The 24,632-nt window shown below is 38.2% G+C and overlaps 1 protein-coding gene across 2 annotated transcripts in view; it reads right to left on the reverse strand.

Moving 5' to 3' along the window:
* Positions 1-24,632, reverse strand: part of LOC114133622 (kazrin) — a 151,235-nt gene that overhangs the window by 89,777 nt on the left and 36,826 nt on the right. For both annotated transcript variants that reach the window (XR_003593266.1, XM_027999774.1), the window contains exon 3: positions 16,561-16,750. Coding sequence is in view for 1 of the 2 variants with exons in the window: in XM_027999774.1 (XP_027855575.1) it covers positions 16,561-16,750 (190 nt within the window). In the remaining variant the exon portion in view is untranslated. The remainder of the gene's footprint in view (positions 1-16,560; positions 16,751-24,632) is intronic.

A 24,632-nucleotide genomic window follows, 5' to 3' on the forward strand; every position in this document is an offset into this window, starting at 1 on the left:
CTGCAGCCCCCCCACCTCCACCATACCCGATGATGGGTATGGTGGAGTCCAGTTTGGTTGTGATCTATTTCTGGCCTCTCTTCTCATCAGTTCTTCTCATTATAGCCTCCTTCAGTGGCCGCAGCAGAATCCTAATGAGCAAAGAAAATGTACTGTTCTTCTTCCTCAGTGCCCTGAAGAGCAGCCACACTTTCCACTGGAATGCACTGACGTCTTTCATGGACATGCTCTGATATCAAATCTCCACGGTGACGCAACCTTTGATGCCGAGTTTTGGTTGAGCGGCAGAATTTCGGATATGTGTTGCATCCATGAAAACAGCTTGCCACATCCTCTCTGCCAATGGTAACAGCTTTTAGTAAAGGTAGTATGATGTGAGGTGGGATCCCAGTGGCTGGAATAACAAGGATGATCATGAGTGAAGACAGCCTAACTGCAGAGAGTTATAAAGATGAAATTCTGCAATCTCTGACAATCCCATGTCTACTCTCTGTATTTTAAGAGACAAACCTCTATCCTTTAAGGCGTAAAATGCTCAATCTTATAGAGCATGGCTCATCGGAGACTACCACCAAAATTTGAGAGTGGAAAGGATTGAATGGCATTCCTGCAGTTCTGACTTCAACCCCATTTAACCCTTAATGGAAAAGCTTTGCGGTGCTATTTTTGACAGAGTGAGCAACACAACCATATTGGCTGATTTGTAACAAAGGGTGACAGAAGAAGGGGATTCCATCTCATATCAGTGAGTGACCGAGCTAGTGACCAGCTTGAGGAGGAGGTGACAGGTAGTTATAGTTGCGTACAACATATTACTACTACATTACTAAGGACCCCTCTAGTTGAATAAATGAAAGAATCATCATCAAAATAAAAGTTGTATATTTTTTGTGCTTAGTATAGTATTACGTAATGGTGCTCCATCATTTTTGGGGGTATTAAATGCCTCTGCTTAGGTGTAGTATAAAAGACATGCTGAAACATTTCTGCATGGTTTCTTGCCCTCCATTTTAAGTGTCTGACATTTCTGTGGTTCTGTGTGTGTGAACTGTGATAGTGTAGTGATGGCTATGGTAACAGTGTCACTGGATGGGAAAGAAAATTACTTTCAATACCCAAACAATGACCAATGTGAGATAGAAAGCAAACAGCCTCAAAATAATTTGTCCCAATAGTTGTGTCTGGATTTAATATTTCAAAACACTGTCTATGCCCCAGAGCTGTAAACACTGGATAAATTATTAATCCACAGGATGCAGTTAGAGATAGATATGGTTATCAACCCATTTTCCAATATAACCACAAGGTGGCAAAAATAAGCTCAAATAATACAGTGTGGAATAATGACAAGTTGAATTTGTTTTACCAGTTTTAAGAGAGGGAAACAGATTGCAGTATTTTCACAGCATGGTTGTCTTCAAGATTTCTCCTCTCACAGCCACGGGTTGTCTGTTATTAATACTGCATATTTACCTTTTAACAGAAAAGCTCAAATTCTCTTCACTCACCAAAATGGGAAAAGCTTTTAAAAAAATAAACGTCTGAAAATGTAAATGTAAGGCCTATTAAACACAATTTCCTTTGTTAAGGAAAACAAAGGAAAAGGAAAACCAGCTAAGTATCTGGTTAATGTCCAGTTTGGTTCCCAGCCAAGGTGGGAGTGTCTCCATTAGCATTGTGTTCCTCACATATGTGAATGTGGGCAGAAATGTGGGAGGGCCATGAACGCACAAGAGCTGTGGTCAATACTCCGCTAGTGTTGTTTGCAGCTGAAATCTTAAATGGAGAATATGGAGGTTGTGGTTTTGATATAAATAAATGCAGATATTTTACTTTGTACAGAAGAAACAATCAAAATGCCAAGTACTTAGTAGATCAATGCCCAAAATGATGCTACATCTCACCCTGTATCTGGGTAATATTATGGCTCTATTTTGTATTACATTACGTAGAGACAGTTAGCATTCTGTAGCACAAACACACAAGAAAAAGCATTCACACCATCTTATTTTTTTTTTTTACAGTGTCGGGATACTATAAAGCATTTTAACGATCTTATTCAAAAGATGTTGTTTGAAGAGCACAGCATAAAATATATATATACATATACAGTACTTAAGTCTCTTATTGTGAAGGTCTGAAGGACATTCTCTGAGAACATTTGCTGTTATCAAAGTCAAAATAGTTGTTGTACATGTTTTATGTCCAGTTGGTCCAGGTCTGTGGTGGGTGAACTACCCCTGCTTCAGTTTCACTTTTTTCTGCTTCTGTCTGTTGACATGTCTGAGGCATTTGAACAATGATAGATTAAAAAACATTGTCCAAAGTGGGATAAGTAAATACAATTTCTCCCTGTTTTGACAGACCCTCAAAACATTGTAATCCTTCACAATCTAATATTGTTCTATCACGCACTCCTAGAAAAGCCAACCACGCTATATAATGACATATAGTGTGGTTGGCTGTAAGCCATGTACGATGCAGTATTAATAAAATAATAATAACAATAAGGAAAGTTTGTGTAAGACTTTCAACTGTCAGATATTCTTCTTTTTTTTAAGTCTAAACCACTTGCAGTTCTTTTCCATATCTGGCATTTTCCACTCATAATCTGACATAATGCCAACAAATTTCGGCAGCACTTCCATCTATTGCATCAGTGTCTTTAGAAGCATTGGCCGGACTTGCATCACCGTCTACAGTGGTTGGCTTTGCTTCCAAATGGTAAGAAAAGTTCCACAATATTGTTATTGTACAGAGTTATGCTGCATGAATCAGAGAATTTGCTTGGGTAATGTTGTGTAGACAATCATTGCACCTTCTTCTACACACACCTTTTTGATGGCTCTGAAACAGGGCACCTTTCCACCACTATTGGATCCTTTGTGAATGTCATAGTTTGCAGAGTAAAAGAAGTAGAAAAGCATAATGAGAGACACAGCATGCATGTAGCAGCAAAACATGTAGCACATGTTTGTGGGAAAACAAAGCCAGCATTGTGAGATCTGTAAACCAAGCTGGCTCGCACGCCTGTAATTGCCGCCTTACTTACGCTCAAATTCTTCTTCGGGATATTGATCCATTCATTTTTTTGGAAATTAATAATTTAGTGATAATTTACAGTCTGATTTACAGTGCATTATTATGTTTTAGGGCAAAGATTGACATATGGAAGGAACAGTCATTAAAGCTAAATAAAAAAAAATGCATTTTTCATCTCTACTCTTTGTACATTTTTTATCTCTATTCTTGAGTTTTATTTATGTTGTAGACACCCTGAATTATGTATATATATTTTCATTAAACTGAATTGACAGTGACACCATTTGCAGCTAATGCTTTGAGACGGAAGAACTGTACGAGGACCACAATCAATGAATCAATGGTACACTTCTGAACAATTCTGACATCAGAGAAAACCTAGAGGTGAGGATTAAGCCTATTGTATGCGAATTTTTCACCAGGGGTACAGGAGTCCCTGCTGGCAAAGATCGACCGTCTGTGAGGTAATGGACTGTATTCCACCACACAAGTCATTATGACGGCCGTCAACAGCTGCCTTTTCATCTGCCTCTGTAAGTAAGACATGCAAAGAGGAAACACAGATCGCATTACGAGCTGAAATGTGCAACATGAAAAGGTTGAGCCTTCTTGGAAAGCTGTCAGGGAATTGTGAAGCATCCAGAGAAGTCCATTTTGAGGGTCTTATTATGGAGCGTGGAAGCAAAAATCTTGCTTAGCGATCTGAAAAATGTAAAATCTAATAGAAGCAGCTTATTTCTCAGGATCTAACTGCATGCTAACAGTTCCTAGGATATACAAGGAAGATCCAGAAGATGCCAAACACACTATATATAATAGGAACAAGGACTGGATATTCACACAAAAATAACATTTACAAGTAAAAATGTTACAAGTTAAGAATTCATAATTAGATTTAAAATAATCATGCAATGGGAAATAGATGTAAAATCTCATTATTTTGTTGAATACTAGCTTTGTCTTGTAGGAATGCACCCAAACATTATGATGTAAAAATGCAAATCAAGGTGTAACAAACTGGTTTATCAACAACCATGACCTTAAAATACAATATGGCTTCTAGGGCAGCCATATATTAAATTGCAACCGCCATTTTAATATGTGCACATTATATCAATTGCAAACAAATGCTTTGATACAATATTTGGTAGTTTACTCTATTTTAGGTCTTATACATTCACATTATATATGTTTTTTGCAATATATATGGTGAATAAATGACTATGGTCAACTTTAACAAATAGAGTCCCCACTCTTATCCCTCAGTCCTTTGTTAAAGTGGGATGTCAATAATATATATGGTCATTTAGATGAACTGTAACAGTCCATTTCCAATACCTGATGTATGTTTTGAATAAATTGTATGCTAAATTAGTAAGTGATATCTTAATACTAATATAGTTATGATGACTATGTATGCTCCTTGCTTACCCCGTGCTATCACTTTGGGTTCTGCATTTTAAATTAACCATATTTTAGCCACAGTCAAAATTGCCTTTTTATGTTTCCTTAAATAAAGTCTTTTATGGCAATACTTGCTACAAGCAAGACATTGATGAAGTAGAAAGTCTGTATATAAGCTATGAGCTGTCAACTTAATGCATCGTCTGGATGAAGGATTAGGACACTAAAGGTGAGAGATGACTGACACTTGGAAAAAAAAATCCTCTATCAGCTTTGTTTTGAACTCAGAATGAACTCTCAGCTTGAGCAGACTTAAAACTCATTCGATAGAGATGAACAGTCAGAGCAAAGGCATTACCCGACTCCCGATGTCTCAGATCAAAACTAACATTTAAATTCCAAATAAGTTGAACCAGGACATACTGAGTTGTATGTAGTGCGAAACCAATAATTAAACATGATTTTTATACGTCATACAAGCAAAGAAAGCAGGTAGGCAAAAAGGAAAAAGTACATCTCACGAATTTGTACAACAAATTGAGTAAGCGAGCTGCTCTGCTAAGATGCATCTCAGTAGAGTCTTTTCAACCATAGGCCTATTTGGCTTGTCTCCCCTACTTGTAAATATGTAAAACTGAAAACCTGCAGGCGTTGTTTACAGAAGCACAGGGCAGGTTGTGCAAGGCTGGAAGCTAAAACCCTCAGCAAAGCACTGCATAATTCTACACAACACCGTACAACAGGTTTAATCTGTTTCACTTTTTTGTCACACTAATATTTTATTTCAAAGCTGTTTTCAAGTAATCATTTCCTGTGTATATATAAAAAAGCTCTCTAAACCAACCTGGCCAGAGTGAAAAAGAAGCTACTTTCTAAAACGTATAACTAGTTGTGTCACACTTTGGGGTCATTAGGGTACTCTTACAATCTAACATCCAATATGTCTGCTCTCAAACAATTAAACTGCACTACACCAAGCTTCAGAGCAGACACATTGTCCAGATCAATACCATAAAATAAAATAATGGTTCAGATCAATGAGTGGAATACGTATATACACATGTCAGACTTCAAGTGAGGTTAGGAGAGACCAAAGCCTTTACTGTTCTGTATTGTGTGTCCACTTTATAGGGCTAGGTAAATGAACACTGATAACTGTAGCCAAGCAACCCTTAGTGGAAGATTTATTAGGTTATGACAAAAAATAATTCTATAATTGTTTAAATTTTGATGAAATAAGACATTTTTGTCATGTCTGAATGTGAAGGTTTCGTACAATATACAGAACAGATTTAATTTAATAATTCAATAAGTTTTTTGTTGTTTCATTTGATCCTTTATTTACTTCTTGATTACTTCCTCTTCATTTCATTTCGATCTTATCTACTTGATGTCACAACTTTATTATGCTCTCTGAGGCTTAATTCTTTTAATAGAAAATAAACTGGTTTTATGGTGTATGCAGTTTCCAAAATAATATAAATAACTACACTACATAAATTTGTTCAAAAGCCTCACATAAGGGGAAGATAATAAAAAATGAAAAATTAACAACCTTCACACATACAGATTTATTTGAAATGTAAAATCTTGCACTGCATTTGTGGTAGAATTCAGATTGTAAAACAGGACTTGTAACTGAAAAACATCACTTCAGTCAGTCAGAATTAATAGCACAAAACCTACCGATGAGATAAATTAGTGAGAGGAATTGTTTGGTGTGAAAAAGCCCAAATGTATCATATCTTGCACACAGTTGGAACGGTCCGCCGTCCTCCAAGACTTTAGTACAACTGTAAATTAAATTGTGTAAATATTTGTACAGCAGAATTTCCTCTTCTTTAGAGTGATGCCAGGGCTGTGATGAAACACACATCTGCTCTCCATTACTCTGCTGGTGTCAGCCTCATTCTGGCACTGCCACTGCCCCTCCTATCATCTGTAAACTTTATCCAATTTGTCAGTGTTGGCATAAACACGGTTCACAATCCCGCCTTCTCTTTTCCACCACACACACCCTGTCCTCCAGCCCTGACGCAGTCCGTCTGTGCCCCTAGGCATAGCGGTACCTGATGGCGGGGCCCACCTGCCACCACTGTGTCATGAGCCTCTCCAGCCCAGCAGGCACCAGCTGGCTGGGCAGTCTGCACACTCATATATGGATGATGGGAGGCAGGACGATCATTCTTATTAACAATGACAAGACTTGACCAACTGACCAAGACAAGTAGAGGCAGAGAATGTATCTGAATAGACTTTTGACATGATTATTTAGATTTAAAAAAAAAAAAAAAAAAAAACATGGAACAAAAAAAATTTAAGAGAGCATTATGATTACGCCTGATTTAGAATAGATTTGCAAATGTTGTTGCAAAAAATTATAGATGTTTAAAGTACTGATACTGTGGAGCTAAATCTAAATGCATGCTATGGTTCTCAGCTTTTAAATTGTAAGTCCTGAAATACTTTTATCCTTTTCCTTCCACTCTTTAGTTATGTGAAAAAGTTAGAGAATTTTATTTTTCAAGACCATCTATTTTAGAAATATCCAAAACCTAAGTATCAATAATATACCCTGAAATGGATACTCAAAAGATACTTTTACACAAAACAACTCATATAAGGTTTCATTCTTATACAAACTCCTCCTGTATTTAGCTCCCATTATGAAACATTACATTGGAAATTGTCACTGATAAATGCATTTGCATTTGTAGACCTCTGGTTCTCCAAGACAAGCAACGGTTCCTCATTTACTCCCATAGTAGAAGGATCAAAGCTTAAACTGTTAATTCAGATCAAATAAAAGATTACGACTGGCAAGACAAAAATAGTTCAAGTGAATGCTATTTTATAGACAGCATGACTTTTCCATACTTACATGGGCCAAATACACTTCAGTGTACACATCTCAAAATAGTATAGTGTCGTTTTGGATCATGATCTACAAAAAACTTCTGAGTAAATGCAAGCAAGACAGTGGCTAAAATGCTTCAAATTACCAGTTACATGAACTGCTGACACTGTAAAGAGTAGACTTGTTTTAACATGGCAAAGGTCAGAGAGTTGCATAGTACAATATTTACAAGTCACACCGTTTTTAGCAAAACCCAAAAAAGTCTGAAAAATTTAATCCTCACTTTAAGAAAAGACAGATTCCACATTGCCATCAGCACAAGTTTAGTTCACTTTAACAATAAGCTCTTATAAACGCCAAATAGATATACATATTGGGGGAAATTACGTAAGCACTCAGAAGCACGGTACCAAGCACAAAGTAGGACGTAAATGGGAGTGCTTAATATCCAGTATTTCAGTACCAGCTTTGCATGTGAACATCTTCACTCCCACTTATGCTTGTCTGTAAACATTGGATGCCATTTGCTTTGGGACAGGAATATAGAAATCTAAGCCCTTTTCCCTGAGCAATGTTTCAAAGCAGCATCTCACCAACACTTGGAAACAAATGCACATCTCCCTTGAAAGGTTCATCTGAGCTGGTGGAGGCAGGTTGACACATGAGTAAAGGCTTTAAAAAAATCACTGATCCAAGATTCCACTCTATTTGTCAGCTTCTAATCGGCTGCAGTGGGACGTGCGCAAGAAGATATTTGACCCAAGACCAGCCTGTATGTCTGAAAATGCTCATGGGAAGGACAACGACTGAGCAAGGAGGGGAAGTAATTCTCATCTGACCTACCTAGACCCAAAATAATCTCATCCTATTGTGATGAAAATGCTGTTGCATTTTCTGATTCAAAAGCACAGAAGTAATGGCAGACTTGGTAAGAAGGGCTTAAAAAGGACAAAACTGGTCTGCATTAAAATGTCTTTAACAAGCAACATCAACAAACATTATTTCAGTCTTTGACAGTAGTGTATTCATCTCTCAGTCTTTGACAGTATATCCTTAAAAATGAGAACGTTTGACACTGAACTGCTATTATTTCAATTATGTTCACATATTACTCAGCTACGTGGGGTACGCCTCACACCTTCTCGATTAACTTTTTGAACTGCTGCCATCAGGAAAGCAGAACCGCAACATTAAACGCAGAATCGCCAGACTGTCTCAAACTAATACCCCAATGAAACTACTGCATATCTGCCTTTTATTTAATTGGACTTGGAAGACACAACAGCATGAGAAAATATTGCTCCAGTGTCGCGTTATGGCCTGAACATTCTTCTCTGTATCTGCGAACACGAGCTGCTTGTTCTTAGATGAAGTTCCACTCAGATGAGATGATAATGGTTGTTTATACATTGTTAACTCAGAAGAAAAAGACAAATTTCCTCACCAAGCAGTTTTCCCTCCCTTGTGATACATGAAGAATAACTTCACGTAACTTCATGTCTTTATGGGAAGACTGTACTGTTACCAAACAGTATAATCTTCCCATATTGCATTTCTTAACATACATCATGGCTGTTTTTCTTCTTCTGCTCCTAATGACCCATTGTTTGCTATGCATTTGCTGCCACCCTTAGTATGGACGTGTTGGTGTCGTTGCAACTCGTTTGATCACAAAAATCCGAGTCCCTCGTTGGTTGACACAGATGGTAAAATTTACGTGTATTTATGTTGCAGTCCTTGTGGTGAAGCGGACAGTAGAGGGGAAACATGAATTGGCCCCTTTTGTGTTTTTCACACTGTCACATACAAAATCTGATCAAATAAATCAGGTTGCCATGGCAAACCCTGCTACACTGCATTAATGGGGCACTGTGCTACATAAACTACAATTGAGATATTCCCCAAATGACCCAATAATTACAATACATAATGTCTACTTGCGCTATGTTGTTTCCATCTACAGATTCACTCACTAGTTGTGCTGAATGCTTGACACTGGATCTGATGGCTTGCTTTGTTTTTGAATTAGTTATCTGACAAATTGGAAGCTCTCGTAAAGTACTGAAATGTAATTCACAGTCAGTTGTATTAAAGCATGCAGAACCACTGTGGATTCTACACCCTTATTCCCACAGAGCTACTATTCAGAACAGGAGGGCATCAGAGGCGACACACATACTTCAAAGACAAGACAGGGCTTTGAATTCCACAAAATCTCATTTAATTCTTTGTGTTTTGATCCAAGTCACAAGATATTTGTAATATGCCAGCAGAAATGGCAAGATAGGAAACAGTGTGACAGCGCCTTTGAAGTGCTGAACTGCTGATTAGATACAGCACTTTTTATTAGTACACTTTTTGTTTTCATGTGTTTTGTATCTTTTGTGTTTGTGTTACACCAATGAAATTTTTTCAGATGACTCAGTTGAAGATTATGAAAAAATAATATCTAATTTTCTTTGTTGTGCATTAAGATTATCAATTGATAAAATACCCAATCCATACATAGACTTATAGTTTTTTACAATGATTATGCACACACACACACACACACACACGGATAAAATAAAGGTAGTAATAAAGGAGGTACATTTCGCCTAGTATCTCTAACCTCACCATTGCTACAACAGGCTACAACATTATAGCATAATGAATGATTGGAGATTGAATTTTAGATATACACACAGCATTTCCCCAACACAACCACCCACCTGAATGTCACATCACATCATTCCAAACCCACTGTGGGGGCTTTATGTCTGACAGGCTTATAGTTTCTTCATATTCTACACTATGGGTTGTATTTCAGGACTACAGCACAAACCTATCAGCTAAAAGTGGAGATTAGCCAACAGGGTCACCTTCTTTGCATTACATCCAAAAATACATTCAACTACATTCAGTTCCCATGATCAGATCCCAGTATTAGTGGCAGCAACACAGTTTTAAATGATTTCCACCTATCATCTATGGAAGAACATGTCCATGCAAATATGTTTAATCTGGACACTGTGGTGTATAAATAAACCAAGTACTTGTTTATATTGTCTAGAAAACCCTACATGTAGGGTTTTATGAAAACATAATGACCTTCACCAACTACCATCACCCACAACTGCACCGTTCTATCAAATAATTAACATTTTAATTAGCTTTTTCTGAATTCTTAGTACACAGATGCAAGGATCTGGCAAACAGTGAAAAAGTGACACTTCTTTTACACTTTGTCTCTCCATACCCTCTGCCCAGAGTTTTGTAAAACACAGTACAGCATTTGCACTTCATGGCATTTGAATACAAGCAATGTCACCTACAACTGAGGACACAGGCTACAGCCATCTGCCGCTGTGTGCTGGTGCTAGCTTTACTTTACAGCATGAGAGGACTAAAGGATGAAGGCCAACCTAAATTTACATCACCTGAAAACCCCTCAAACGTATGGTACTCAAATAATCAATTATACACCAGAAACCGGATATCTAAGAACACTGTTGAACATTCAAATTCAAGATGTTAAATGTTTTAAGTCAGATAAAACTACCAAAATGATTTGCTTTTGCTAAATGCCAGAGATTTGAGAATCAATATGGGAAATTTTTTACTTTATTTTATTTAGAAATTAAAACAGATTCCCTTAAATGTTTTTGGGCATCCTTTCAAAAGCATATCAGAACAATTTGTTGGAAATTTTGGCCCATTCATCGGTGATTGTAGGCCACCTTGCTCACAAATACCTTTTTAGCTCTGCCCACAAATTTTCTATTGGACAAAGATAAGGGATTCCTGTTGACCAGTTGAAAACATTGACTTTGTTGTCCTGAATTCATGCTATAAGAAAAACTAAGTTAAAGCTTGTTGCCAAGTTTAACTTCCTGGATGTTGTTTTGAGATATTGCTTCAATAGTTCAGTACAATGTTATTTCCTCCAAATACCATCTTTTATGAAGTGCACAAGCCTCCCTGATTACATAATACCACCACAACATGAAACTGACACTGCGGTACATCAAAGTTGTGATGGTGTTATCAAGCTTGTGGGCTTCCTCCAATGCCGACTTGCATCACTCAAGGCTGATATGCTTTATAAAAAAACAACAACAACAAAAAAATAGTTACAACCTCCAGTAACATGCTCAGGTTTCAGCAGTAATAATCTTAACGACTTGTATCATTCCCCTTGATATAAAACCTCAGTTGGGTGTAAAATTCTTATATGGGTTAATTCAGAAAGTCACAGCACTTGATTCAAGAAGATGACCAAAATGATACTTGCCAAAGGCAGTTGCGGCAAGTCCAATTTTTGTTGCACTTTTGGGCACTGCTTTGATGAGTAAACATCTGTTGGGTGACTCTGTAAAATAAATGACAATAAAATGTGCCATAAACATAAAACCTGAGGAGGACCATCATTTTTTCCTCACACAAGTCATTAAGTTTCTCATCTCCATACAGCAGACAAATAGGGAGCCATTTCCAGTGACAAAAACATTAATGGGATTTGATGCCACTTTCACGGTTTTGGGGTAATTCACCACAGGCTGTTATGACTGTTACAGATTGCACTTTCTTGTTTCTTTGTTTTTCAGTCACACAGCAGGCTTTTTTTTGTCCCAATGCATTAACAGAAGAGAGCAGAAAAGAAAAAAGCAGAAAGAAAGACAGAAGTACTAAGGGGGACAAAGGTAATGCCAAGCCAAACCTACACCCTGGCAGAGGATTCAAATGACAAGGGGAGATGAAATTCATCAAAAAAGCTCTAAACTATGCTTGGAGAATTTTCTACACTTGAGTGAACCTACAGAGACTCTGACAGGATTCCGACTTGACCATAAATGAAAACAACATTTCTGCCTGAGGGTTTGATGCAGTCGAGCCAGTCATCAAGACTTCATTGTTTGAGCATCCAACTGTAAACCATTTTCAACAAATAAACTGGGAGAAAGCTAAAGCGCTGCATAACTTGGCTAAACACATGTTGTAATGTTTTCGTGACACTGTTCCATATAGGTGCAGTGTCTGACTTTATATTTATTTTTCAATGTTATTGATCCATATACAGAACAAAGTGTCCAAGCACTCATATCTGATTGTTTACATTGAAGGCAATTTCTGGTAAACTCCATAGCGTCGAACTGGAGCATTGCAAACACAGACAAACACTAGTGATCAAGTAAAACTTCATAGTTGTTTTAATTGTGTAAACCACTATGAAATGCCTCGTTTCTAGAAATGTGTCACACAAATAAAATGACCTTGCCTAACTTAAAGATTTCTAAGTCTTCTACCCTCAGGTGCAACATCCACACTGATTGATGTTGATGTCAGTGTGGCCTGTTAAGGGCTTACACATGGTGGGGACACTGATAGAGAAGATGTTTCATATCTTTGGTTTTCTATTAGTTCATCACCATTTAGTTCAACTGGTTGATTTCTCAGTTAAACTCCAGTACATTGCTATAAAATAGGGTTTTCTCCCAAAAACTGAGCACCAGAAGTTTGCAAGTAAGAGTTTAAACAAGCCTGCTGCATTTTGAAACAAATAAAGAAATGACTGAGGCAAAGCTCACATTTTTAATGTAAATTGATTTTCTCTTCTTAAGGCTGCAAATAGAGTATTTCATTTGTGGTGGACACAACATAGTTAGGGTCCAATTAGAGTGAGACTCACCATGAACTGAAAGACTAATAGACTGGAGCTCACTCCAGACATTATGTTTTTGTAAAACTAACAAAAATTTCTTCATCGGAATATAAATGGAACAAATAAACATGTCTAAAAAATGAAAATTGTGTTACAACTACAAATGCTTTGAGCATATTGTATTTATGTTACATGATCTACTTTAAAAGATTATGAATCCAAAATCATTTTCTCTTTTATGGTAGTATTGTCAATGTTAACTCTGAGCTTTTCTGATCTTTAAAAACATCTTAACTCAAAAATGAAAGCGTAATAAGAGGCCACAGTCATGTCACTGAGATGCCATATCACTTTAGACTTTAGAGAGTCAGTGTAAAATTCAGACAGTTCATGGATTTTTGTTTCTCAGCAAGAATACTTAAAAAGAGATGGTACATTTATGCATCTCATATTCAGAAAGTGTCCCACTCTCCTCTCCCACTGTGAAGTGCCAATAGATTTTGCACCACACCAGGTGGAGAACAACTTCACCGCATAAAGTCTTGTTCTGACTGATGGGTGGTCATAAAACCGCTTTTTCAAGATAGATGCTTCTGGTTGGAACAGGCTGAAACAAGATGGTGCATTCACTTACTTCAGAGTTTCAGGGTGTTTTCACATAATACAGGGTGTTATGCTTCATATTTGCTTATTTAAATAAAGATAAACACCAACGAAAGACACAATTTGGGCTAGTTGAGTTGTTAATGTGCAATGCAACATTTTACAAATAGTAAACATAGCAGAACAGCTCAAACGCTTCACACTGACAGTGAAGCGTGGTGGCAAACCTGATTAATATTGATTGGGTTAATATTTGTGCAGCCACAGAACCTGAAGAAATAGAAATTGAAGTCATTGAGCCAGCACTGAATTCCCCTGAACCTCTTCTGTGTACATGTATTATATTTATTCTTGGTCCAAGAATAATATTTTGTGTATTGTATCTATTCTTGGCCTAAGAATAAATATGATACACAGATATGTGGATCTGCCTGTATGAAAGCTATAGCATGGTCATAATGAAATGGAATAAGAATCCTGTGCAGGTAGCAGAATTGTTGAGAAAGAATACAATCAAATGCCATGAACCAATCAAAGCCCAGACCTGGATATGAATGAAATGTTTCAGATGGATCTCAGAAGAGTTGTTCATGAACAGATGCCACCCCCAAATATCAATACATTGAGAAAAAATGTAGTAATGACTAATTCTAATTTTCTCCCAAGCAATTTGAATGACTGACAGAAACATATAGAGGACAGCTGTTTTGAGAGCTGCACATTAAAGCAGGAAAGGTAAACCCCCCATGTAAAACAAGGATTTATTATATAAAATAAAAGTAAGGGTAAGTTCCTCTTTAATATAATATGTAAAAATCTGGTTTTTGTTGTTTTTTTTGAGAGGCATGTCCCAAAGCATGTCTGTGCTCATCAGAGCAATAACGATGGCCAGAAACAGAACAGAAATGACATTTATCTTCATACTTCAAATTACATGTTTTAGTCCCAAACAGATATTTGCCACCGTGGTGAGTTACCAAGTGGGCTGGTAAAATCTTCGACTGTCCATTTGTTAGATGTCCAAACTACTGCTCTCACATAACATTTCTCCCGACTTCCTGCTCACATTAAATAAATCACAATGCAAAGGCTGACTTTCCTAATTTTGGTCATGGAAATGAATGACCATGTTCATTTATAAGTTTCAAACCAGAGTGACATGGAAAATTTGTAAAAGGGTGCCCTAGGAAAATAAAAAAATGAGCGTACATTAGCTGCTATTCACCAAAGACTCATATTTATGTAAATACCTTGTACTGAAAGAAACATATTCCACCATGTCCTGATGTGAAATGTTGTCAAACTGAAAGTGGGAGGTTTGCCATGAATAAAATTATCTGCACACACATTCCTGAATAAGTCCCTTTTTACCAAACACTGAGATGAATGTAACATGCAAATGCAAACCCCATAGGCAGTAAGAATGCAAGTAAGGTCAGCTGGTTTGCTGGAAAGGTTAGTGCTGCGTGTAGAGAAGGGACAGAGTTCGCCCCCAACGCACCTTCTCTTGGGATTTTCATTTTTACCGGCTGTGCAATGAACCATCGACCCTAACCACACACCTCCTTTTCCAACACAGCCACTTGTGATAAATTACCTGATACTCCTATCCCCAGTTGTTTACGCTATACACCCAAAGCTTTACGGAGCTGCTGGAAGAGAATGGGGGTTGAGAGCAAATTGCAAGAAGTGGGTGTGAAGTAGAACAAATAAAGGAGTTATTGACTAGGGACAACAGAAGATATTCAGGACAAAGAGGTCAAACAAAGGCAAGAACCAGCAAAGAACAACTCTATGCATTAGAAATTGGAATAATCAAAAATATTCTCATAGATCACATCATAATATTCTCATCTCAAACATCATTTCAGTTAAGCCAGCGAGCAGAAACAATGGATGGTGACATCAGTGATCAAACCCTCCCAGAGGAATTCTTATCATCCCTTGCATTGACACACACGCTCACTGCTATGGAAACAGCAGGAATGTGGATGTGCATCAGTGTTAAAGGGATGATACACAGCACACAAAGCAGAGACAAAGGCACTGAAAACAGAGCTGACACCACTCAAAACTGCCTCCAAATCAGCTGAGTAAGACGACCAGCGTTCACATTTTCCCTGATGTAAAAAAAAAAAAGGAAACCAGGGGTCATTAGAGGACCTAGAAACTCACTGACAGCAAAAACGAAAAGTTAACCAACTGTTTTCACATGTAGGGAAGGAAATACCGCAGGTCTGTTAGAGAGCTTGATCTCGGAAGTGTCAGAGGGAGATGTTGTTTCACAGCAGAGCCAAGGCGGACGGACCATATCCGATCCCTCGGTTCACTGTACCAGCTGACTGCTATGGAAACAGCAGGAGTTGCTGCGAATGTGTGTGTGGTGGTAGAAGTTTAAAGGAGCTGTATAACCCATTTCCCCACATACTGAGGGGACAAAGACAATCACACATCAATGAAGAAACTCTTGCTAACATCTGTTACCCATATAGATGTCAGAGTAAGTATATACATTTAAAAAACGGGACAAAGCAGCTGCAGCGTGCGCACATATTAAGAGGACAGACCGGGCAGCCATTCAAGAGGCTTGGTAACAGTAACCCACAGCAACCCGAAATCCAGCCCTCTTTCCTTCTCTCAAAAGACACCGATCGTATGTCCAGCTTTGGGAGAAGTAGCACACAGAGTAAAAAGAGGTTGTAACTTTACCCACTCTGCCTCGACACAAGTGCGCCACACACCCCCAACCTCCCTCCACCTTCAAAAGTTCAAGGGGTTAATTATACAACACAAGAATGGATTTTGGGAGACCCGAGAGCGGACACGAGTCAAACAGAAACCTCTCCCCCAATCTTGCTCAAACCAACCGCTCTCTGATTCTAAAATAAGCACTTTCCTCACGAGTGGCGACACTTTGCAAGCTGGATCTGGAGGGCACTCACTCTTCTCCACATTCTTGCCATCTCTCAGCACACGACTCGGGCAGGCTGCACACCCGGAGCGGCTCACTTACCGTTGTGGTTGTGCTGCACCGTCTCCAGCATGCTGGCGGAGGAGTCCGTTGCCCCCAGCTCAGCAAGTCTGCGGCTGGTGGCGCTCAGCTCAGACCGCAGGTTGGTCACCTCCTGGCTGGCCGACTGAATGGCCCCATCGATGCGCTGGGCCAGCTGCTTGTTGTCATCCATCATTTTCAGGATTTTTGCCTGGGGGACAGAGGGGAATCCAAACACGGTGTCATGCCGACAAGTTGACCATTTCCTGACAAGGCATAAAATCCTTCTCTCTCAGTCCTTTTACTCTTTTCTGCTCATGAAAACACAAACTTATATCCTCTGAGCTGTTTGTCCTTTCCAGTTAGAGAGACGCATCTGGTTCAGGGGAAATGTGTGTTTGCGGGAGGGAGTATACGTTTCAGCAGAGGTGGTGTGTGTGTGTCAGTGTGAAAGCATGCCTGCATGTGTGCGTTTCTGAGAGCTCCGTAGCAGCGTGTGCGCTTGCGTGTGTATGTGTGTCAGAGAGCCAGCACTGCCCCAGTGAAATGTGCACCCCGCAGCTGACTGTTGAAAGGACACAGAGCATTGAAAGATGACAAGAACGTTTTTAAATGGACTGTACCATTTGGAGAGAAAGTTAGAGGGGGGTGTCAGCTATTCCATGGAAATGCATGGAAGTCAGGGCTCCTCAGCACAGCTGGTTTTAAGAGATAGTGATAAAGGTTTGTGTTTCGCACTAAAACGATTCACAGTAAGGTCCTATAATCCAATCTGCAATAAAGTACTGCAGCTTTCCTCTTTGTCTGAGTATACTGCATGGACCTCCTGTGGTGGCCTCATAAACAAAAGGAAGGAAATCATTAGTTTTGACAAAGAAGCAGTTGTGACGAGAAAAACAATAAGAGTTGAAGCTTGTATCGCAATGTCACAAATACAGTTTTAATGTTCTGACGAAACTAAGGAATATTTAACTCAGCATAAGACATTTTATTTTTAAATGCATATATGTATAGGTTTCTCTCAGTCCATCTCAAAGCTGTTTTATGAGGTTTTATTGTTGGTAATAAAGTGGAGTGTATTTAAATTAAGAAGTCAAAGTATTTGCTTGTTTCATGAAGACCTATCCAGTTATCATGTGACTTTGTCTGTGGAAATAAGACAACGCAAATGTTATGAGATCCAGACATACAAGTCAATGCTTTAGGTTTGACATCCTACATTTATTTTTTGAGAGAGTTATAAAAAGAAGTAGTTCTAAAATCGGTTCACTGCTGTGCGGATGGAGTCAGTTTTGTGTTGCAGCATTTCACTTGAAAAGAGAAACAGCGACAGAGAGACAGACGAGACAAACCGTAGACACTTTAAAGCTGCTGTATGTAATGTTTTTAAAAATATATGTTTTTTATATATTTTCTATAATTGTTGCTATGTCATGGTATGGGAGATTATCTGTGAAAAACATATCAAGCTCCTCAACCTGCTCCCAGTGCTGCATTTGCCACCTGCAGAAATACACAACTCCTGGTCAAAAAACAAACAATTGGAAGCAGGTGGAAGGTCTTAGCACTGTCAATCAACTCAGGTATGCGCTGCTTAATAGTGGGTGAGAAACAACTTACAGTTTATCCGCCACCATTGGATTGTCAAAACTAACCCTTTAAAATGTCTCACACTGTGGGCCCAAAATTAACTTCAATTTTTTTCAGTTCATCCAAAGACTCACCATCTGGGGTGTATGTTTGCACTGATCCCAAAGCAAAATGATATTACGTTTGCCTTCAACTGTATGTATGTTTTAAAAACACTATTATATTTAAACTAACTCACCAGAATGTGGGATCAGGTTTTCCATCATGAGCGAAGGAGCCAAATGCTTCTTTCCACCTCAGGGTATTTTTTCCACTTAAGCATCAAAATGGTGTTTTACATTGATAGACCCACTGTCAGTTTCTTAGCTGTAGCCAACACACAAGCTGATAAACATATCAGAGCTAAAATGTTACTCCAAGTGATCCATCTGCAGGCCTCAGGGGAAAAATTACCAAGTGACAACCCAAGTCAGTATAAAGCTTTAATCTGACATTAAGTTGCCAAAACATGCACACTCACTCAGCAGTGCAGCTGGGTAGCCCGTCCTGCCATGTGGTGAGTGGAGGTTAGCCACCATGCTGCTTAAGCTGGAGGAGCGGGTGACTGCTGCGTGCTCCCGGAAATTATTACAGTAGCCTGAGGCGCTCTGTGAATGTGACTGTGCGCCTGAAGGTCAGAGATTGCGCTCCACACAATTGAATTGTCCCATATAAAAGTTAATGGGCCACCAGCAGCAGTAAGTAAGCAAAGAAGACGGGAACAACACAAACATGCTCGCAACACTTCATCCATCTGCCTAGACATTCCCCACCCATCTCACTCTGTAAGTGAACATCATGTTATTTATAGACGACCCCGGTGCTGTGTGTGATACACCGGTCACCGGGACGACGGACACATACATGCAGACAGGAGGGGGGGCAACATACCTTACATTATAGGACTAATAATCCGGCTCATGGTCATGATTTAAACTTTTTGTAAAAGAACCATTTGAAGTACCAACATCTTCAAATGATGCTGTCGATGCCTTACAAAATTATTCATTCTCCTTGAACTTTTTCACCTCGTGTCATGTTACAGCCATCAACATCATTGCATTTTATAAGAATTTTTATTGATCAGCCAGTTCAAGCAGGTGCATAGCTGTGGAGTGGAAAGAATGTTTTTAGTTTAAATTAAAAATAAAGATCTTAATAGTGTGGTGTGCATTTGTATAAAGTCAATACTTTGCTGAGCAACTTTTCCCTGTATAGGTATACGATGTTTTGGAGTATTTCTCTACCACAAAGAATAACATTTTAAAAAACTGTCAAAAAGTGACTCAGGTAAATATAACATAGGACATGTAGCTTTTCAACCCATCTATGCTTTAAGCAAGACTCTTATCATTGTTCCAGTAAGGTTAGATTTGTGGAGTTTGTGCCACACACATTTTTTCCAGCTGAGCTGTAGGTCTCAGCAGCTCTTCCACTCAGCCATTTTTAATTTATGGCATTTTCCTAGTCTTTCAGCTCATTTGTGATTTGATTTGTAGCTAATTTCTGTCTATTTTTGAATGATGGATTTAACAGTACTCAGTGAGATGTTCAAGGGTTATGTTATAGTTTTATCAGGTGCTTTAAACTTTGACACAAAATCCTCTCTGGTCTGCATAAATTGATCCTCGTGAGTTTTTTTAACACATTAATTAGGTGTCTTATGAGGGTGGTTATCTTCATTGGGTTTTATTTAAGGGTATCATATGAATGTCATTTCTTTAACTATTAAAAATGGAAATGTAAAGCATCTTTCCTTTTCCTTTCTGCTCCACTGCATAAAGTAAGTACTTTTTGTTTGATACTCATGTAAAATCCCTCTAAATTGCATAGAAGTTGCTTGTATAATCTACCAATACATTGCTAGTCTTCTTTTTTCATCATAGAAAGATGTTACTGTGTTAGGATTTGTCCAAAATGTTGTGTATGAAAGAGCTTATAGAATTGGATTTTGGTTCCCTTTTGAAAAAAATGCTTCGCAAACTTTTCAAACCAGACAAGTGGACTTTAAGTCAAAAGTACGCTGAATCATGCTTTATCTTTTATATGAACACCCTTTCAACTAATTATGATAAATACTGTATTTCCACCATCTCCTGTCACCGTAAAGTGAAAAATGATTAAAAACTTGTCGTTTGATTTGATTGGTTGATTCAGGTGGAGAACTGCGCCTCATTCCTGTGGATGTGTGTTGAAATCTGTTTCTTTGTGTTTAGCACATAAGTGGGACCTTTGTAGAGAGGTTCTTTTTCTGAGGCCTTGAATGTGTCTGCTGATCAATGAAGTGAATCAGGACATGAAGGATAAGTAATTAGGGGGTGTGCTGGGGGCTTTAGATTAGCATATGAATAGTGAAATCGGCGCGCAACCATTCTTCATTGCCGTGCAGCCGAGGGGGCATATGGCATGTCTTTTCCAGAAGAGTTCCCTGATTTAACTAAAAGTCGCTAAAGAAAGTTGTTGTACTTAAGTCTGTGTGCAACACGTTTTCTGCATGGCTGATCTCAATTGTGCACTTACAGCAGTGGGATTATGTTGCTAAAGAATAAACCACCAAGAACACTTTACACTGGTTTTGTGTTTGTTGTCTGGAACTGAAATACAATGATTTCAGCTCCCGTGGCAAAACACCAACATATAAACAGAGCATCTGTTGCCATTCAACCTATTTTAACCAAATGCATGTAAGAGGTAAGGTTTCTCTTTGTTTTTAAGCCCTAAGGTTTTCAAAAAACATTCAAGCTTAAATTGGTTTGGGATAATATTTCAGTTTAAAGTCTCAACACTTAAAGGAAGCACCAAAAAAAGGGGGGTACTTCAAAATTCAAATGTAAATGTCTTTAAAATAACCACTAACCTGGAAAAAAAAGGCTTTCTCACTTTTATTTATAAAACACGAGAAAGCGTTCACACTTTATCATCTCACATCAGTATGACAACTTCTGATGAAATACAGTTGCGACTTTGAGAGGCTTAATTAATTACAACTACTATAAATGTGTAAATGAAGAGCAAATAGAGAGGAAGTGCTAACTTGCTCTTTCCACAACCGTTCAGTAATCTGAAAGTAAGAAGCAGTGAGACACTCTGGTCAAAACCGTTCACTTGGGATCTAAGAAAAGACAACTCTGTGTGGAAGTGCTTTTTAAGTGTTTTTGTGCACACCACATTTCTTCAAGAAACAAGTTTTGAATCCAGCAGTTATGTTTGTTTGCAAAAATAAAACCCATACTGATTTAGAAAACCACTAGATAGTGATGGTCAAAAGACTCCTGGACTGCCAGACGTCTACAATAAGCAAATGCTTTACATCCATTTGTACTAATTATATAACAGCATGCAAAAGCACCATGTAATAAGCTTAAACAACATACAATTTCAGGTGCTTATCTTCTTCAAATAGTATAACAACTATAACTCACAGAAATAACTCAAGTTAAAAAAATTATTTTCCATTGTGTTTCAGATATCTAAAAGTCTCCTTCAGTATGCAGTGATTTCAGATTCCAGGTCTCAGAGTTGGAGGATGTTCATATAGAGCTTAATGATACCTACACAACAATTTGTGTTAAGTCCTTCAGACTGCCTCTGCATTGCAGAGTTCACGGTCTGCACCAAAATCACCTGCTCACTGAGAGCATCTGCTAAGACCAGCCAGCAAGGTGGGAAAGTTGTTATAATGCAGAACCCAGCGAATGTGAACACTTTGTATTTTTGATCCCTAGAAGTAAGAGTAAAAAGTTTAATGGGAAGAAAAAAAAGGAATTTGAGTTTTTATTGCTGAGCTCTATGTTGAATTCCTATCACGGCAAACTTGACAACACAAATTGTCTCATTCAGATGAAACCACACACAAAAAGAATAATACACACATTAACACGGTTGTGGGAAATTGGAGGGAAATGCTGTGAAAAGTAATTTATTCTAGGAAAAAAAAATGTAGAAAGACTTTTTGCTCGTGGTTTGTTTCTTACATCCAATGACGCATGGATTTCAAGTTTCTCCATGTGTGACCGAGAAGAAAAGATGATGGGAAAAATATGAGAAACATTTTTGTTTAAAATGGCTCTTTCTGAACACACATAATTCTATATGGCAAGGCTCTTATTACACAATTACTCTACCAAAATTGATCTCCATGCAAACTGATCATTTTTGGCTGCTAAAGTATCTGAGACAGAAAAAAGAAAAAAATATATATTGCTGATTTCTAATTGAGCAGAGCAGTGAGCCCAGGCACATTCCTAGGTAGTAATGAAGGGATTATTGATCTTGTTTCTGCATCCCACATTTAATTGGGTTCTTATATGAGGATGAGAAATTACCTCCAGGAGATCGAATAAAATTTGCACATAAAAAAAAAAGATTTTGAAAACTACTGCATCAGACTAATTAATGATTCTTGACCCAAAACAATAAAGTGACATTTGATCCAGAATTCTAATTTAAATTGTGCTTCATATTAATAATGCTGATGCTTGTATATTTTGTCCATGGATGGATTTTTAGATGCAAACTCATATCCTATGTGCACTTTCTGTGAGAAATTTGCAAACACTCTTTGGCATGAATTTTATATTCACTTGGGGCTCACTTAGCATGGAGGGACAGAAAAAAGGGAAGGAAGGATGGAAAAAAGTAAAGAGTAACAAAGAGGGAAGGAAGGAAGGAAGGAAGGAAGGAAAGAAGGAAGATAAGAAGGAATAAACAGAAAGGGTGGGGAGGAAAGAGGGAAGAGAGGAAGGAAGAAAATACACAAGAAGAGAACAAAATAAATTAAAAATAAAAGGTAGAAAGGGGAAGAGGTAGGGACAAAGGAAGGATGACCACAAGGTATTCAGGAAGGATGAAAAATGTGACAATGTAGGAAAGAAGGAGACAAGGAGACAAAAGAAGGAAGAATATAGCACAGAATATTTAGGACTTAATTCTGGAAATGGACATTTTTTTTGTCATAATTATCTGGACCTTCAAAATACTGGAATCAAATTCTGGACTTCTCCAAGCTGAGTGTGTGCGCGTGTGCAACTGTGTGTGCTACTATTTGGAAATATGCCCCTAAGCAAACTGTAGAGAAACATGGACCAGTAAATCCTTTCTCAATCCAGTGTAAATTATTGTCGTGCTTTTGTTTTTGCCTTTCTGAGCAAGTTCAAGCCCAGTATCTGTAATTATAATCAGTTCATTAAGATGAGCAGCATGTTTCGGGTGACAAACAAGCTCCTGGAGAATGGATACTGATGCGTTTGTTGTTCTTGGCATCAGCAGCACTGCGTGTACTCTCAGGTGAGAAATAAGATACATGGATATACCCGAGTAAAGCCAACGAGTTTTCACATACAGATACGCTCTCGCATGCTGTCTGACAAGAGGGCGAGGTTTGCTGTAGGAAACTGTGCAACTAGAATAACTTTTATCCTTATCCTGTCCTCACCAATTTTCTGTAATCTCTAGTTCCATTCACACTAAGCTCCTGTGCCCATTCTGCTGCCTTCATGTGGCCATTGTAGGTGTGAGGCTGATGGTGATGGAAGGGAAAAAAGAACATTTCTGGGGTCTTGCCATAAAACCAAATGTAAGTCTGCTGCCATGCGAAAGCACAGGTCTAATCTTGGACATAAAACTGATTAGCAGACCAAGAATCTGGATTCTTTGAAATATGTCAAAGTTCATAGCTCATAGGTCTGTGCTATTGAAAAAAATATTAAAAATAAGTTTGAATCTGTTTGTGTTATTTCACATAGCACTTTTCTCTGAAAATAATAGCTTGAAAGCCTGTGTTTTCAAAAAGAATGTTAAAAGCAGATTTTGGGCCTCAGCAGACAAACCTTCAAAACAGAAACACCACCTTCAAAAGCAGTCAAACCGAATACCCCAAAGGTAATTTATTCATGGAGGTTCTGAAATAAATCTGGTTTTATTCCAATTAATTTTGCAAGATGCTTAGAAACATTTAGACTGGTTCAAAAACTAAGGCCTATGTCTCAAATTATAATCCAGGACAAACAATTAGCAAACGAAATTATACTTATTCACGATGTCCTTGTAAATATTTTTTGCAAAAATGAATGCTCGGAAGTTGCCATTAGCTGCTTCACTCGCAACAGAATGGGAATGGGGTACTAAATGAAATTATTAGAAAGCCAAACACGTAAAACTTCTTTGAAAGGCAAAATGCTAGCAGGATAGAGTCCGTATTCCAACTCGCATTATTCAGTAGCAGAATAAATGTCACTTAGGGCTAACATTTAGAATAATGTGTATAAATAGGATGGCTGATCTGATTGAAAAAGAATGACTTTGTTTTTTGTTTGTTTTTTTCTTTCAGGTTGAGAGACAGATCCTGTCTCTTCTGTTCAGTATGCAATAGCCATCAGCTTGTGTGACGAGGACAGAGAGACGCTATGTTTACCTGCTATATGGTGGGGGGAGGCGACCAGAGGAGGTCTGGTTGTGTTGCTGCA

The sequence above is a fragment of the Xiphophorus couchianus genome, chromosome 1 (assembly GCF_001444195.1).
Source record: "Xiphophorus couchianus chromosome 1, X_couchianus-1.0, whole genome shotgun sequence".
In the NCBI taxonomy this organism is placed as follows: Eukaryota; Metazoa; Chordata; class Actinopteri; order Cyprinodontiformes; family Poeciliidae; genus Xiphophorus; species Xiphophorus couchianus.